The sequence below is a fragment of the Dysidea avara genome, chromosome 10 (assembly GCF_963678975.1).
Source record: "Dysidea avara chromosome 10, odDysAvar1.4, whole genome shotgun sequence".
NCBI lineage: Eukaryota > Metazoa > Porifera > Demospongiae > Dictyoceratida > Dysideidae > Dysidea > Dysidea avara.
The window spans coordinates 507861-527524 of record NC_089281.1 but is presented as its reverse complement, the minus strand read 5'-3'; the positions used below and the strand labels follow the sequence as shown (position 1 = coordinate 527524).

The window sequence follows — 19664 nt, the reverse complement described above, 5'->3', positions numbered from 1 at the left end:
AGCCCCACTGATTCTCACAGACTGCATTACCTATGTCCTTGTGGCTCCTGTATAAACAACTCCTTCATGAACTTTGAATATCTCTAGTCCTGATCACTGCAGTCAAGTAATTTTCAACCTTTAACTGCAAATTATGTAATTTATAATTTATGTTAGGTGTAATTTGTAAGTTAAGTAATTATAAGTTTACTTAAAGTGTAATTATAAGTAATGTAGTTTGGGTACTGGCACAGGATGCCAGTATTCCATCAGTGTAACAACTCTTAAGTTATCTATGTCAACATGTCAATTTCCCTCTCGATTTCCCTGTACATGTACATCATTGTTGTTTACACTGTAAAGTTTTAAATAATAATAATAAAAAGCTGAAATGGAAATGGACACGTGACCGCCCGCCCGCCCGCCCTCATGCAAATGTTGTTTTTTTCCCTCCGGCCCTAATCATGCTAATGGCACTCCCTTCCACCCACACGTCTCTATGGAAAATAAGTTAGAAGAACAACATAAAAAGGGAAAAAGAAAGAATTTACCTACAGAAAGGACACCTAAAATAGCCCCTCTATGACGGCGAGATCTACTGCCGGGGGCACACCAGGACGCTTAGAGCGTGATCGAGAACCACGGATGCACATGATGGAGGAGCGAAGCAAAAACCCCAAACTGCAACGGAGCCAGCCCATCACCACTGAATATGGGGAACTCCACTTCTCACTGAGTAACTGAGCCAAATGCTTATAGGTGGTAGTGGCTGCTTTCCCCATTCCACCGGAGGAAGAAACTACTGGGGCAAATGTGCCTGAAGTGGATGGGAAACAGAATTTATTTGTAGTGGCCTTAAGGCTATAATAGTGCACTTCAACAAGTAATTATTCCAATATACAATTATCTTGCAATTTATAGTTAAAAGTAACACCACAAAACTAAGAGATAAACTCAAAAAAATACACATGAGAAATTAGTGAATGTTATGAAGTATATTATTTTGTTGCTATTATATGGCAGCTGGTGTCTTATCAACGTCCATTTCATCTGTCGGCTGGTTCAGTTCCTCACTGTTGACCAACACTGATCTATTCTGGACATCGTATTTCCTTTGCCGTCTAACTCTTCTCACCCATAAGATGCTGCGAACAACAACTACTACTGCAACAGAAGTAAGGAACAGGAACGCCACCCATGATGATGTCTGTGGACAAGTGACATGATGTTATGACAACTGGATACAAACACAATGTAGACATTAACAGCTATTTTGGCGGCTACATTAGACAGGTGGTTACATTAAACAGGTCACATTATACACAAACAACACAATTGGGGGATTACCAAGTTGACTGGTGACCTTATTCAGAGTAGGGGGTAATAACTAGTTATTTTTGTAACTATATCACTGTTAGAGTAACTAACTAGTTACATCCCCTGTATAACTTGTAGCCAGGAGTAACTGTCTAAAACGTAAGTTACAATAGTTACATAAGTTATGTGACCAGAACACATTTCAATTTTGTACCATATATGCTACAGCTTCATTAAGTAGACACATTCTGTGTATGAGTAACAGACAGAACAACAGTTGAAACTGATCTGAAATGGCCACAAAATTCTTTTCAAGAAGTTTATTTCTTCCCTTGCTAAGGAATATCTGAGTATACCAATCATGAAAACATGGTCCAGTCATGGATTTTTTTCTCCATTCAAACTTATGTAACAACTTTAAACAGGCTGTAGGACCAGACCTTCAGCACTTGTGCTGTAAAGCCTTACTAAACAAATAAACAAACTTAACAAAAAGCATATGAAAGTAACTAGTAATGTAACTTTGTACATAATAACTGAAACTATGTTACATGAGATAAAAGTAACGAGTAACTACTCCAACTCTGGCCTTATTACAGTGACCTCATTAAACAGGTGGCTACATTTGACAGGTCATTTTGTACGCAAATGACACATTTGCAGTTTATCAGGTCCAGTCCAGTGATTGTATACAATTGTTGGTATTAGACAGGTGACCTTATTAAAACAGGTGGCTACATTTGACAGGTCATTTTGTACGCAAATGACACATTTGCAGTTTATCAGGTCCAGTCCAGTGATTGTATACAATTGTTGGTATTAGACAGGTGACCTTATTAAAACAGGTGGCTACATTAGACAGGTCACTTTGTACACATCAGGGTAGAATCCTTTTCTTTAGAAATCGATTGTGGTACCACTCTACTATTGATTGAAGGTGTGGCATTTAACCAAAGCAATATGGTATGTTTAAAGTTAGAGGTGCAATTGACAAGTTCAGCCTAATTGAAAATGAATATTTTAATTGATATTGCATTTTCACTCTTGAAGGGGACATTTTGTTAGTGCAACATTTAAGCCCCACAAAAGCTCATATCATGTATACACAGCTCATAGTGATGTTCTTACTTTTGCTTTGCTGACATAAACTAGTAATTGCTGTAGCGAGTTAAAAATAGTCTTGTGAACAGTTGTTCCTGCTAAACAGTTTCAAAACTGTCTAGCACTTCTAGAGCTTTGTATGTTATATCAAACTCCCATACTAGTTTTAAACACAAGCTCTGCATACCTTCCAATTATTTTAATGTTTCACCATATGTGACCGGATCTGCAAGAACCCCATATGTTAGTGCATTTACATTTTCTTCATCTAGATGGTCAACCAAAGTTTCAGCTCTAGAAGCCAAGAACTTTCAAAGTTACAGCACTACAAAGTGGCAACAACAGAAAAATTGATTTGTACAGTGACAATACGGAAAATAAACCTACAGGTGCTTAATTAAATGGTCATAACTTATGAACACAGTCCTCTACCAAGATGCAGTTTACACCACCACGTTCTCCATGAACAGGTGAATCCATTGCAGGGTAAGTTTTGTCTTCCAGGCCTTTCCTATGACCAGGGCGAAGGCAAAAACACGAGGGGAAAAAAACTGATTGTGAACCATTCATTCAATGCAAGGCAGACTAATGCTCATATCTTCCATCTCCTTGGAGTATTGATTAGAGGTGCACTGATATGACATTTAGCTGATATTCCGATAACCGATATAAAATAATATTATCAAGCTGCTAAACAAAGCCCATCTGATATGGTAGCATGGACCTTTTTCTTACAATTTTCACTCTATATTCAGCTGTAAAGTGACAGTGTGGGGATCACAATGCTACCAAGGTTTATGCCTTTATCACCTTCCTTCACTGTGAAAGAAGCGCTTTAAAAATTTATGGATTATTTTTTTACGGTTTCATAAATACTCTACCCACTGCGTTTGTTGCATTTTACTGTGTAAAATTAGGTTTGCGCTCTAACATATGGCATTCTTCACATATTATTCTCTATATACAAATTTTTGAGGGATGTAATATTTGTGGATTTTGTGGTTGCTTGTCCGCAAAATTTTCATCCTTGAAAATTAATAATGATCAGGACTGCAATAGATAACAACAAGTGATCCTTGAAGAAAATCTTATTCCACAAAAATTACGTATCCCAAAACGAAAATTAGTTATAATTAGAGAAGAGGATCCTCGTGATTTTAAACACACAAGGCAAAGCTGAGGGTTTTTAAAGCCATAAAGATCTGAGTGGGCGGTCTCTGACTTAGAAAATGGTGTGGGTATATTTATACTTGTACCATGGTGCATGGGCAGATCAAAGGGTTCTGCCATGGTCTAGCTAAGATATACCACTGGTTGGTAGTTGAGAACATGGCATGGCTGGTACTTGAGAACATGGACCAATTACAGTATATTAACACCTTAACAAACAAGTGACAGGTATTTGGCTTCCTATGAAATGCATACCTGGAAGGCGTAATGCATTTTGCGGACTGGACTCACAGACTGAGCTGGAAATAGCTTTCAAACAATAATCCAGGCATTATCTTGCAACACTGGAGACACCACTATCGAGCTACAACTGCTGATACTACTCTTCCTTACAAGTCATGAAAGTAGCATGTGAACTAATTAATTAGAATATGCGTACGATACACGTTATTGTTGGACAGATTCATTTACAACCTTTTTAAGAAATGACCGTCATTGAAAACATATGTACAGAACTGAGTAAATGAAATCTGTAAGTTGACTGACAGAGATTCATGGAGATTCTGCCCTGGGAAGGAGAATCCAGCAAATATTCTGTCAAGATCATGTACGGCGGCAGATCTTGTTAATAATGATTTGTGGTGGAATGGACCATCATTTCTTAGAGATTTCATTGATAAGTGGCCTAACCATAGATAATAGAGTACTTAAAAGGGATAGGAAATGCAATAATGTGACGTTACAAAATTATGTGCATTTCTATTGGAATTCTGTGTATTACATCACGAACATACTCGTTACGCTTCCTGCGCTTGTATCAAAGAGAAACAAATTGTTGTAATAACAGGATATTGCAACCAACAACTATGAAAACTTCACTACAATGAATTCAAGTAAGTAATCGAGGGGACTAGGATGGTACCAACCCTCAAGGAAGTTGTGCGCAAAATTAAAGGAGATTGAAAGTGAAAAAAAAACGGCCCAAAAATTACTTTAAACCACTTTACTTTCTTCGTAAATATATTCTATCCTTTTAACTGTGATAAACCTATTCCTTACCATTTAACAGAGGGAACCAGAGGAAATATCAGAGCAAAACAGGAACTGTTGCTTGAAGAAACGACTAAGTATCTTCCATTTTTAACCAAAAGTTTAAACCACCTTGCAGTGCAACGCAACGGTAAAAGACTGTGTTGGTGACACGCCTAGCTTACCACAAGATTCGAAAGTGGAACCGGCTATAAAAGAAGCGGTATGGACGAGGCATGGAGGTACTATGAGCGAAAGTATGACAGCGTGTAACAATCACGGTTAATGCGATACACTTTGTTACAAAATCTACGGTCTGAATTCTCTTACCAAAATCTCTCACAAAGGCCTAAGTACTTGCTGTAGTCTGTTGGATTACTATTTACGCTGCTTAGAACACTAATTCCCATGCTTGAACACAAAACTGTCTTGTCCTTTCAAGTCACGCGTAACGGAAATCAAACCGGGAATCGCTTGCTTTTCCTATCCCTTTTACTCTATTATCTATGGCCTAACTTACCTACCACCTTTGATGGAGAGCGTGCTAATGAGGAACTGGTAAAGAACCCTCCTGTTATCACACACACACATTGACAGTTACTAATGATACAGATGCTGGTATTGTGAACCTAGAGAAAATAATTGTTCTGGAGACATTTGGATCAAGGCTGAAGCTGTTGAGAGTGACTACAATAGTGAGGAAGTTTACAAGTATCTTGATTCAAAGGGTTAGAGCAACTCTGAAGGTTGATCAGCAGCAGAATTGAAGTCAGCAGAAGAGTTGTGGGTACAATCAATCCAGCAACAAGAACAAATACGATTTGCTACTCAAGAAGAAGGTTTTTCTAAAACAGCTGCACCTATTCTTAGATGACAGAGGAATGATCCGTTGTCGTGGCAGACTTGGCAAGGCATCAGTTCCATCATGCTCTAACAATCCTATTTTGCTACCACCGAAGCATTGGTTTTCCATGTTGCTGATTAGGTATCATCATCAGTGTTACGAACGCGTGGGGTTAGGAAGACTAATAATCACGTGACTTAGTTTGTACAATGACATCACACAATATTTCATGTAAATACAAAACAAAAAATTAAATGTTCCTAAAATCCCTAAAAGTGTGTGACACTCCCGGGGTTGATTACCCCAGGTAATCAAAGTTCCAATCTTACAACAAATTATTGTCTATTCAATTACCTCTAATGGGATGAGATGCTACAATGGTCAACGCAAGACAGTAGGTTTCCTCTCATTATTCAAAACTTGAACACATGCACCACGTACCAGCTCATCTCTTCCCTTCAACAGTTCAATAACTCGTCCCAGCTTCCACCAGCATTGTCCGGTGTGGTCCTCTTTCATCACCACGATGTCTCCTGTTTTGATTCTATTAACAACTCTCTGTTTCTCATTTCTGCAGTGATGATACTCCCTCAGGGCTAGCAAATATTCTCGTCTCCACTGCTTTGTAAACTGATCCAAAACTCAAAACTGATGACGAGCTCGCTTAGTCAATGCCCTCGCTGTGCTCTTCACTTCAAACTGACGTCCATTTAGGGTGGTAATAATCTGTCGTCCATAAATTAAATCTGCTGGTGTCAGGGGCTGAGATACTCCTTCATCATCATCGTATAGGTAAGTCAATGGTCGGTTGTTCAATGTTCTTTCTACTTCCATCAGCACGGTGCGTAGCTCCTCAAAACTTAAATACGCTCTGCCCACAGTCTTCTTGAGGCATCTCTTCACACTGCCAACCATCCTCTCCCAGAAACCCCCCCACCAAGGAGCCTTCTCCAAAATAAAACTCCAGTGAACTTGATGATTGACCATATATTGCTGCACCTCTTGTGATCTGACTATCTTCTTAACATCAGATGATGCTGATTTGAATGTCTTGGCATTATCTGTGATAATGACTGCTGGCAATCCTCTCTGACTGACTTATAGTGAATCGTCGAAAGGCCAGTAGGAAAGTAGTACTGGTCAAATCTGCGGTGAGCTCCAGATGTACTGCTCTTGTGGAGGCACATGTGAACAGACAAATATAAACCTTGGATTGACCATTGGTTGCTTGAGAATCCTTAACATATAGCGGACCAGCAAAATCTATACCAGTATTAAGGTATGGTGGTCCTTCACTTACACGTTCTTCGGGGAGATCTGGTGGTACTGGTGCCGGGTAAGGTTTCCCTTCGATCCTTAAACAGATAACACATTTCCGAATGACCTTCTTTACTGCTTCGCGACCCCTTATAATCCAATAGCTCCTTCGAACTGAATTCAGGGTTTCCCTTATCCCATCATGTAAAACACATTGGTGGTGATAGCTAATTAACAATGTAGAGAACCAGTGTTTTTGTGGCAACAAGGTAGGATTGTTAGAGCATGACGGAACTGATGCACTGCCAAGCCTGCCACGACAGCGGATCACTCCTCTGTCATCTAAGAAAAGGTGCAACTGTTTCAGACAAACTTCTTTCTTCAGTAATAAATCATGATACTCGTTTGCAAAGACTCGCTGCTGAATTGACTTCACCCACAGCTCTTCTGCTAATTTCAAATCCAGGGCTGACAAACCCTTAGGTTCAGGGTTATCTTGCTTTCTGACCTTCTGAATCATGGTCTTAGTGAACTTTATCACCAGAGCAGTCACTCTCAACAGTCTTAGTCTTGAACCAAATCTCTCCAGATCAATAATCTCTCCAGATCAATAATCTCTCCAGATCAATAATCTCTCCAAATTTAAAATGACTACACTTGCATGATTTACGACTGCCAGTGCATGCGTGACAGCACAAGGTTTCTTTACCAATTCCTCAATAGCCTTCTCTCTGTCATAGGTTGTAGGTAGGTTTGGCCATTGATGAATGGGAGCCTTAAGAAACGACGGTCCATTCCACCACAAATCATTGTTGACAAGATCTTCTGCCACACACGATCTTGAAGGGATATCTGCTGGATTGTCCTTCCCCGGACAGAATCTCCATGAATCCCTGTCAGTCAGGTTACGGATTTCCTCTACTCGATTCTGGACATATGGTTTCCACTGGCGCTCATTCTTAATCCAACACAGTGTTGTGAACGAGTCTGTCCAACAAAAGGACTGGGTATCTAAAGGTAGTGAATTTAATTGCTGTTGCACTGTATTAAGAAGCCTTGCTAAGATAGTGGCACCAAGAAGCTCCAGTCTGGGAATAGTCTGCTTCTTTATCGGTGACACCCTTGCCTTTGATGCTACTATATTAGCATCAACCGAGTCTCCTTCTGAATACTCAATCCTCAAAAATATGACTGCTGCATAGGCCTTCTCAGACGCATCACTGAAGCCATGAAGTTGACAACGAACAGGTGATCGGTCCTTAGCGAACAAACATCGGGGGACTTGAATACTTGTCAGTAATGAAAACTCCTTAGACAATCGCATCCAATGTACTAGTGAGCTTCCTTCCAGTTTATCGTCCCAGTTAACCTTCTGTGTACACAACTGTTGAAAGATAACCTTGAATGACACTGTAAATGGACTGATGAACCCAAATGGGTCGTATACTTTAGCAGTTACACGCAACAGAGATCTCTTAGTAGGAGGAAGGGTATTCACAAACTGGATCAACTCATTAAAGTCAACACAGAAATTGTCTCTTGAAATATTCCACCCCAGACCCAAAATCTTGAGCGGTTTATCTACTGCTGGTTGACTAACCGGGATATTTTTTGCTGCTTCACCTTCTGTTCTGTCAATCATCTGTTGCAGGGTGCTATCATTGGTTCTCCACTTACGGAGATTGAAACCTCCCTTCTTCTTAGACTGACAGTATAAGTGATACCCTCCTTCAACATCGGAGGCTCCTCCTGGGAAATCATCAACATACAAAGTGTTAGACAATAACTCAATTACCACTGGATCATTGCTCCTTTGTCGAGAAAGGTGATGTTGAATTACTCCTTGTAAGATGGCTGGACTTGGTGTAAGACCAAACACCAACCTGCAGAATCGGTACTGTACAATCTTAGGATCTGCTTCCTGTACTTTATCAAACCACAGCAACCTTAGCATATTGCGATCTTCCAATTCAATCATAATCTGGTGAAAGGCCTTCTCTATATCAGCCGTAATTCCAATCCGGTGAGTTCGAAATCTCAATAAAACATCAAAGATCAGAGGTGTCAAATTTGGACCCTTTTCTAAACAATCATTTATGGAGTGATGTCGCTTCTCTGACCTTGCTGAACCATCGAAAACGATCCTCAGTTTAGTAGTGTCCTTATCCTCCCTTATAACACCATGGTGAGGAAGAAAATAAGCACTACGAGAGCTTAACTCTGACATTGGTACAGGTTCAGTCTGCAACTGAGTTTGAAAAATCTTATCGTACTCCATCATCAAAGCCTCTCTACCTTGCAAACGAGCCTTCAGCTTCATCAGCCTGCCCACACACAAGTTGTAATTCGAAGATTCAGGTCTTGCTGACTTCCAGGGCAATCCAACCTTGTAACGGCCCTCTATAAAATCATACTTGATCTGGGATGGAAAGGGTTCTTTAGTCAAGTCCAGAACAGGCTCTTCCACAATTCCAATAGATTCAGTTTCCCAAAATCTTCTCAGCTCTTGTTCCAATCCACTCGTACCTTCTGAATGTTCACCCAACGTTGTGGGACCATGAATGGCTACAGCTAGATGAGTATGAGACACATTACTGTCAAGTTCTTCACCTGTTACTGGTCCAGATATCAGCCATCCCAATCTACTACTTACAGCTACCAGTCCACCGGATCCTCGAATTATCTCATCATGAACGATTTCCCAATAATGATCAGAGCCGATAAGTACATCAATAGATCCATTGTCCCTGCGGCCGTCATCAGAGTGGGGGAGATCTGCAAGCTCTAACTCCTGGAATTCGGGGTGTTGTCCAAGGGTAACAACTCTATTCAAGGGAGAACAAATACTAGGAAAACATAGAGCTGTAATTTCGATTCCTTCCTGACACCTTCCCAACAGTTTCATCTTAACCAAGTCACATTGCTGTCTACTAAATGACTGACTACCAAACACATTCAAACTTACAGATTCTTTCTTCAGTACAATGAGACCCAATCTGTTCTTCAATTTAAGAGTAATGTAGGATCTCTGACTCCCACTGTCTAATAACACTCTCACAGGTACCAATTCATTACTGCTGTTTACTGCAAAACCACTGGCCATTTGGAGCAAAACAGTTCCTTGATTGTAAGCTGCTGTTTGAGTGGTAGATGTCTCTTCAGTGTTGGGTACAGTGACTAGGTTTGCTTCGGGTAGTCTTGGTTCTCGTGACTCGCAAATGGCTTGATGATGTCGACGTCCACATTTGCGGCACCTCCTTGCACTGTGACACTGACTGGCATGATGGCCTACCGCAAGACAAACAAAACAGCGACCATCTCTCTTCAAAACATCCTTCCGAGCTTGTACGTCCTTCACAACTTCACAGGAGGCAGAGAAGTGCTCTCCTTTACAAAACAAGCATGATCTTCCTCCAGAGCTCTGCTCCCTGATAACAAATGACGAAGTAGTCCCTCGATTATGCCTGGACATCCCTGGCTGTGAATCCGACCTGTTCTCACTTACTCTAACTGTGTCACTAAGCTCACGTGCCTCCACTTCACACTTAATGACTTGCAGCAATTCGTCCACCTTCCAGATGTCTCTTGTAGTCACTCTTGCAATTTGCAGTCGGACCTCACTAGATAATTTGGCCATAATCACAGGAATAAGGAAACTACCATATTCTTCAGCCTTCACACCCAAGGCTTCTAGCCCTCTAACATTAGCATGGATCTTGTCATAAACTAGCCGAAGGTGTGATGCCTTATCCCCCAAACACTTGGGGACCTGTAGTAGCTTCTCCATGTGTGCAGCAATAATTGTTTGAGTCTTTCCAAAACGTTCGTGCAGGATTTCCTTGGCCGCCATGTAGCTCTTCTCTGACAAAGGCAGTCCCTGTATGCTGTGAGCAGCAGCCCCTTCTAGCAGCGAGTTCAAGTAATTGAATTTATCTATTGCTGATAATCCAGAATTGCGGTCCACCGCGCTTTCGAAGCTGTCCCAAAACGTTCGAAATCTTGTTATATCATCGCTGAATCGCGGCAAGGTAAGCTTGGGGAGCTTCGGTTTAACAACGCAGATAGCGACTTCATCTTCTCTCCTTATGGGAGGTAATACTAAGGGAGTAGACTCGCGTTTACTATGGCCATCGCCGGGTGCACCCGTCCTATTAATGCGCTCTGGCTCACGTGTTTCTATTGACTCACGTGTCTCACTTATTTCACGTGACATAGTCTCACCTCCCGCCTTTGTGGCTTTCTCTTCTATCCTTATATCACTTGACTTAGAAGGTAATACACTTTCAATCTCCACTCTAAGCTGCGTTATTTTATCCGACAGTTCTTCAGCCTCGACGACCTCATTTTCAATTTCGTCTGTGGGGCACTCTGCTAGTATTGACTCATCGAGCGCCTTCAACAATGTGCATTTTCCCTCCAATTGTTTCGAAATAACTTCCAATCGACGTAAGGAGTCATCTTCCAACAGTTCGGTCTCCATCAAGGTTTTCGCCTCTCGAGTGAACTTCGTTACAACGCCCCTCTGGCCTCGTCTTCGTGCCTTCAATCGGTCTAGATCCACTGATATCTCTTCTGAGCCTTCCTTCAATCAATGTCGATGACTTTCTCAAAAGTTCTCGGGCCCCAGGTTGGGCACCATGTTACGAACGCGTGGGGTTAGGAAGACTAATAATCCCGTGACTTAGTTTGTACAATGACATCACACACAATATTTCATGTAAATACAAAACAAAAAATTAAATGTTCCTAAAATCCCTAAAAGTGTGTGACAATCAGTGCGTACTACATGATGGAATAAAAGAGACCTTGAATTCAATTCGAAAGAACTACTGGATCATTAGGGGCCGAGAAGCAGTGAAACAAGTCATCCGGAAGTGTGTCATATGTCTAAAGGGTGAAGGAAAGAATTACCCTGCACCTTTACCACCAGATCTTCCTGGTGAGAGTGTGAGTAGGCACTGCCATTCTTCAATACTGGAATAGATTTAGCTGGTCCACTGTATGTAAAGGATCCAGGAGCTACCAATGGAGAACACAAGGTTTATGTGTGTCTTTTTACATGTGCGTCCACAAGGGCAGTGCATTTGGAGCTCATAGCTGATTTGTCAAGTGCTGTGTTTCTTTTGGCTTTCAGAAGGTTTACGAGTCGTAGGGGATTACCCTCAATTGTTATCACAGATAATGCTAAGACATTCAAGTCAGCATCATCAGAGGTAAAAAAGATTGTTAGATCACAGGAAGTTCAGCTGTACATGGTTAACCATCAAGTAACCTGGAGTTTCATTTTAGAGAAAGCCCCCTGGTGGGGGGGATTCTGGGAAAGGTTGGTGGGCAGTGTGAAAAGATGTCTTAAGAAAAACCTAGGGAGGTAAACTTTAAGCTTTGAAGAATTGCGTATTCTGTTGATAGAGATTGAAGGAACACTGAATAATCGGCTGTTAACATATATTTATGATGATATGGAAGGGATTTCTCAGCATTTAACACCATCGGACTTAATATATGGCTGGCAAATTATATCCACTCATAATGGACGTCATTTTGAAGTCACAAGTACTGCCAAATCATTGACCAAGAGAGTCAAGAATCAATTCAGAATTCTGAATCAATTTACAAGACAGTGGAGAGACTATTTGTTAGGATTGAGAGAACACTACCAATGCCAGAATAACAAGCAGAGAAACACTACACCTATCAAAACAGGCGACATTGTGGTGATGAAGGATGATCATACAGCTCGATATTGGTGGAAGCTGGGCAGAGTGATAGAATTAGTTAAAGGCAGAGATGATCAAGTTCACGGAGCTCGTGTACAAGTGTTGAATAATGAGAAGAAACCGAGTGTTCTCCGTAGACTGATACAGCATCTTGTACCAATAGAAGTAGCAACACGAGATCAAGAACAATCAATTTGAACTTTGAATACCAGGGGGTAATCAACCCCCGGGAATGTCACACACCGTAGGAACTTAAGGACATTTTTTAATTTTCATGCATTACATCATTAATTGTGTGTGATGCCATTGTACAACTATTTCACGTGATAATTTAGTCTTCCTAACCCCACGCATTTGTAACAACTGTTTAGAAGATACTTCTGTGCATAATATGATAGTAATAAAATTGTTAATGTAAGGATCTATGCAATAAAAAGTAGTGAAACAAGAGATGAATGATGGTATTACAGCATAGCTCAGTGGGAAAGTCCCTATTTTGGCATTGAACACAAAATAATTGTTATAGCTAATGTGCCAAAGTAGGGACTTTCCTACTGAGCTATGCTGTAATACCATCATTCATCTCTTGTTTCACTACTTTTTATTGCATAGACCCCTACTTCATTTTCAAATTGACAATTTTTAAAATATTAGTTTGTTTAGTTTTTTTGCTGCTAGCTACAATGTAACTTGTGACTGTTCTATTAGAATATCATACATGACTGTTGTATTAGAGTATCTTGAGTCAGCCAAGAGGTGTGCAGCTAGCTAGACCAATAAGGGATGACATCATCTTGTTTACTGTTAACTAAACAGTTAGATTGTTAAGAGGTGTGATCCCCGTACTCTATCGTTATTAGTCCACCTATAGTATGTTCACGTTGAGCTGAACCCTGCAAAACAGCTAAAAATTAAAAGTGGATTTTTTCTCAACAGAGTTAACATTTCAGCCAACCAGATGATTATTGGTAACAGCAAAGGTGTCAACAACAGACACGTACGGTTTGGCTCCATTACATGTTCAGGAAATGGCTCTAATGGACATTGTACTTTTATGGCTTCTCCATAGGAAATGTATTGTGAAAATTTTGATTGGCCGTAAATATTATGTCAAACATTTGAACAACAAGATTTTGAAATGTTTTTAGTGGGTCAAGCAGTACTACAAATGAGCCAAATTTCAAGACCATGTGTAATTGCATCATCCATGAGTTGTTAAATGTTTTTGAGGATTCAGCTCAACGCGAACATACTATAGATCTTTAATTGATAGGTGTGGTCACGAACATATCGAAAATGGGATCCCAATCGTGAACTTGAAGATATTTAGCTATAGCATGTACTCGTTGAGCTGGATCCTCAAAAACATTTAATAACTCGTGGATGATGCAATTACACACGATCTTGAAATTTGGCTCATTTGTAGTACTGCTTGATCCACTAAAAATCTTTTTGTTCAAATGTCTGATATAATATTTACGGCCAATCAAAATTATCACAATACTATGGCCAATCAAAATTATCACAATACATTTCCTATGGGAAAGCCATATAAGTACAGTGTCCATTACAGCCCTTTCCCAAACTTGTAATGGAGCCAAACCGTACGTGTCTGTTGTTGACACCTTTGCTGTTACCAATAATCATCTGGTTGGCTGAAATGTTAACTCTGTTGAGAAAAAATCCACTTTTAATTTTTAGCTGTTTTTAAGGAACTAGATGAATAAAAAATTGGAAATTTTTAAAATGGGAATAGGGATCGCTGAAAAAAGCCATGAAACAAGAAGGGATCGCTGGGATGGTAATGTAAACCACAAATCCCTATTTTGACTCTCTTTCATAAATCTTTAGTTATATGCTCTGTCATTTTGAAGTGAGTCAAAATAGGGATTTGTGGTTTACATTACCACCCCAGCGATCCCTTCTTGTTTTGTGGATTTTTTCAGCGATCCCTATTCCCATTTTAAAAATTTCCAATTTTTTTATTCATCTAGTTTGTGTACTTTTATTAATCCAGTAATGGATTATGAAGAAGACTGTGGTGAATAGTGTAATTTTGCATTCTGCATAGTAACACTGTCAACATTTCAGTACACACATGAAACTGATCAAATTGCAATGTGCATACAGACTGAGAGTCTCCTAATATGAGCTACAATTTACATTACTGGTGCCTTTAATAGCTGTCAAATTCAGTACAGGGATTGTTGTTATACACTTGACTGCATTATACATCAGGGTGAACTCCCTTCAGACTGGAAGAGGGCATATGTAACACCAGTATACAAGAAAGGCCCATGTACTAATCCATCGAACTATAGACCTATATCATTGAATAGTATTTGCTGCAAGTTGTTGGAACATATCATCTCCTTAGCAATATCTTCTCACGCTATTGACTACAATAACATGTGTACAAATTAACATGGATTTCTTTGATTGATAATGAAGACTGTTGTGAATACTATAATTTCACGTTCTGCATAGTAACACTGTCAACATTTCAGTACAAACATGAAACTGATCAAATTGCAATGTGCATACAGACTGAGAGTCTCCTAATATAAGCTACAATTTACATTACTGGTGCCTTTAATAGCTGTCAAATTCAGTGCAAGGATTGTTGTTATACACTTGACTGCTCTATTAGAGTATTTAATCTGGATAACCTGCCCACGTACAATAATCACGGAGCGAAAAAACCACCATGCAATAAAGTCATCAGCCCAGATTAAGCTTCCTGGCCTATACTGAGTTTAATAAAGACAGATTCTATTAGCCACAAGCAGCGCACACTAAAAAACTTAACCCTGAATGCAATCTTGTATGGCTTCTCGAGCGTAATGGCGTTTTGGCAAGAAGAAACGGCCTGGTTTGGGCTGTTTCCATCCGAAAACGAAATCAAAAATAGGTCATGGACACGCACAATGATCCATTCAGCAAGCCTTGTTACTGATTCTCCTTGTAAACTTCGCTATGCCTGTGAAAGAAGAATAATAAGAATAGTATGTAATATGAACAAACTGGCAAATTTCAGTGTTGTCTGAAATACACATACTGTTTCCTTTTCACTTGATACTTACTAGTGGACCAATACTCATTGCAAATAACAACTAGAGAGTTGTTTTGAGTTGAAGGATACTTTCTATGGTGGTTTTAGGTGTGTGTTCTATTAAGATTTTTGCAAAAAACATGGGCGATCCCTATTATGAACCCACTATCGTGGTTCATGATAGTATAGCGCTGGGACTGAAGCACTTCAGAAATCCAGCTCTAAAATAATTTTGTGGCATTTATATACGTTGCTGAAAGAAAGTGTTGATATGGAAAATTAATGACTCGATATGGTTTCGTTGGATGAAGACAAGCAGCCTGATTGAAGATAAAAGAAAAAACAAGGCACAGAGGGCCTAAACTTGTCGGAACCCCACAAGGCACATCCCACTGGTGAGTTTGTTATTATGGTGTAAAATGGTGGCCATGCGCTGCTTCTTTGGTGGCCTCTAGCCTTGTGACTGTGGTCAGTGAGGCTAAAATTTGAGTTGTGGCGATTTTAAAGATTCTATATCTGGCCACCTGTAAGTGTTTTATTATATTTAATGCTGTTTTATATATTATATGGACTAGTACTATTCCGTAAAGGTGATTTTCATCATGTAAAATGTCTCTAGGGTTGGTTTTTAAAGACAAAATTTTGGGTGGCTCGTGAAATTTTCTACTACTTAAATATGTTGTTAAAAGTGGTTTGTGATGTAACAACATCTCAACATAATTGGGACAAACCTTAGCACATGAGAATACATAGCAGTGATGGAGGTGTTGATTGTTTGCCTGGACTGTTCATCTTCTCATAAGGATGGAATGTAGACCAAACAATAATTTCAAGTTTTCCATCCATTAAGTATTCTAGTATTTCTATGAAGAAAGAGTGATCGACACTTTGCACAATTTGTACAGCCTTCTCTGAACTGTAACAATCATGACAACACCAGAGTACTCATTCCACTACAGTGGTTAGTGCAGGGCATTTATCATAGTACTGTATATTAGGGAACAAGGAGGTTTGGGCTTTTCCGGCCAAAAATATCACCCAAAAACCAGCTACACAATACCATCCTGACACTGTGGCAGTATTGGTTAGGTATAACCAAGTCCACAACTCCAAATATAGTTACAAAATTAAAAAATATTCAATGGAATTTTCTACTGACAGACTAACTGTCTGCCTACCTGTCTGATGCCTTCAGGCAAGCATAACAGCTAAGACTACAGGCTTGATTTTCCACTTCATCCTGAGACGTGCCCTTTGGCACACCACAGTATGTATGATGTACACATCATGGACTCCTTTGTGTCCCATTTCTTTTTGCTGACAGCCCAAGGCGTCAATTTGCGGTAGCGTGATTCTTTACATTTGTAAATGGGAATTGTCCATATTTTCCATGGTGACTGAGAGGTGCTTCCATTCTTTGTTTTCAACACTGTATAACGGACTGAAAGCAAAGCCACTTCACTTTCAAGCCAGTAACTGATACATGAATCATCCATATTGTTTATGGTGAATGGATTAATTACAGACGCTTCTTCTATTGTCCTTCGTTTGTAGCTGAACTGAAAGTGAAACACAATGGCCACTTCACTTTCAAGCCAGTAATGGAGGCACACATTCAGTTGAAAACATTACCTCTGGTGCCATCTTTCTTATGGTGCAGTATGTGACGGTGCAGTATGTGACGGTTCACCAGTCAAAATAATGTTGTACACAAACAAGTATAAGGAAAAATTATAAGTTCAATTAGGGACCATAGAAAAAAAAGTAGGGAAACAAGAGAAGTAGCCTACGCCTGCAGATATACTAGTGGACCCCCTATATTAGGGATTAAGTATATCTGCAGGTGTAGCGATCTCCCTGTTTCCCTACTTTTTTAAAACATGATCCCTAATTGAACTTAAAAGTCCTAATTTTTCCTTACACTTGTCCTATATATGAAGTGTGGTATCAACTCAATAGGGTCACTATAGGATAGATAACTAACTAATGTAATGAAGTTCTGGAAGTGATCTTGTTAATGAGCTTTCACAGTAATTATACCAAAACAGTCATTGAATATCAAATATGATTCACACTACAGCCATTTCTTGGTTGCCACATTTGATGTCACATAATTATTCACCCTGACTTGTTACCACGTTTGTCTTCACTTGTCTTTCTTTCTACGCGAAGAATAATGAACAGTGTTTGTGAATTTTGAACCGTCGTGTTTTGTTCTATTAGTGCAACAAATATACTGCTGTAAAATTAATACTTTAAATTATTATATGAACTCTCCACAAACTCTCTACAGAATATAGAAGGGTAAGAAAGCCTGAACCCCATGATCCCTAACATGTAGTAGTGTACAGTAAACCACCACCCACATAGTCCTACTGCACTGGTAATTGTTATTGTAATTACAAGAAATACAAAATATTTGTGTTAAAGCCTTTACAATCAAAATAATTATTTATTTAACTGGGAGGTATTATAATACAAACTCTAGTGAGACACTTTTTGTTACTTAATTTTTCGGAAAGTGTTTTGTCATCATTTGTTATATTTGAAACATCCATTGTAGCTGGTTAGTTGCAGGACAGTACATTGTCATTTTGAACGCTCATCAAAATAACAAAATTTTAACAATTTCCCTCACTATCTGATTGTTCTTAAGGTGACAAGAAACAAGGAATCTTACTGTAAGGTACTCAGATACTGAAGATTCAAAAAATCTATTCTAATATTCCAATAGTCCATTCTAATGTTTACAAAACTAAGACAGCACACAGACAATACCTACCTCAGCATTCTTTAATGCACTGAACACATACACCCTCGGCTCCTTCTTACCCACTGGGGCAATAAAGATATCAGCACAGCTGGAATGAAGCAGGAAAAGTGTAATTTGCTAAAACACAACATGCAGATAAGAATGCTTCTAGACAATTATTATCAAGGTGAATACATAGCATTGTAAGGACAACCCTTGTTTGGTCTCGTTGCACAGGTAAGTCATGAATGTGAGCATGTTATCTAGTTCATAGTCAACTTGTGAGTACAACATCAACTATTAGTTTCCTACACCACCAGTAATGATTGGCCATATGAACAGAGCCAACTAGGGTGCAGAATTATTTCACTTGTCGTTAGAGTGACCAGACCTTCTCTACAAGGGGTACTGCTACATTATGTGCCTATCAATGTAATGGCCGACTACCAACGATACGGGCTGAGGGTGGGGAAAGGTCAGGGATGGTGAGGGAATTGATCCCTAAATTTTCCTGACATAGTGGGGATTTGTCTTTACTAAAGAAATTCACTCAGGCAGCAAGTATGCATGCTTTCAGTTTGGAAGGGTGCTAGTTACTCATTCATACTAGAATCTACTCAAACTAACCTATTATTAGACCAACGCCACATGACTGTACAAATCCCTTCCCAGCCCCAGTATTCCCGGGGTTTACATCACCAGTAGGTGGGAAACAGTAATTTTCTGTGATGCAAATTCCCACCTTCCCCCATATCAGTAGTCAGGGATTACATTAACATTACACACTTACGTGCGTTTGTCTCCTTCCTCGAGATTGTGACAGGTAACAGTTCGTCCAATAGATACCACCACAGACACACTGAATGTCAACACTACAGCAGGTAATACCCCAATGAGGTCACACAGTCCAACCACGTTCATTCTGAAATCATTCACGTGAACATTTACCTACACACGTGATGCACTCACTTGCTGAACAAGAAGGTCCTCACTCCTAAAGCGATCATCATAATCACCGCTATTATAGCCAGACTGACCGAGCCGTATATGGCAAAGTCACAACTGTGCTTTCCTTTAAACTCAACGACGCGAGTAGCATTGTTATATGGGTTGAACGTGTCCATGTACAATATGCACACTTCACTCTTATTATCATAGGGCAATTTGTCAACATACTCGTTGTGTTTACTCAACAACGAAGCGAAACAGACTATGTGACATATCAAGGCGGCGAACATACACACGAATATGATGGCATTAGCCACACGATGCATCGTGTAACGTTGAGGAGGCTCTTCCGCCGCTGGGGCAGTTAATCCTCGCCAGCTCAAATCGTCCTTGCTTACCATTTTGATTCCTCCGGCACAAAAATTAATTTCAGTACACGAAGTTGATATTGATAGACCGGATGTAATTCTCTAATTACAAAGTCTTGAAATGCTTACA

General features: G+C 39.7%; 1 protein-coding gene across 1 annotated transcript; it reads right to left on the bottom strand.

Annotated features, from left to right (window-relative positions):
* Positions 1-866: 866 nt before the first annotated feature.
* Positions 867-19578, bottom strand: LOC136268551 (uncharacterized). The gene is made up of 4 exons (XM_066063930.1): positions 19188-19578; positions 19009-19140; positions 18249-18327; positions 867-1186 (listed from the first exon to the last, which is right to left on the bottom strand). The coding sequence occupies exons 1-4, from the start codon at positions 19565-19567 to the stop codon at positions 992-994; spliced, it is 786 nt and encodes a 261-aa protein (XP_065920002.1). The 5' UTR covers positions 19568-19578; the 3' UTR covers positions 867-991.
* Between the last annotated feature and the right edge of the window lie 86 nt (positions 19579-19664).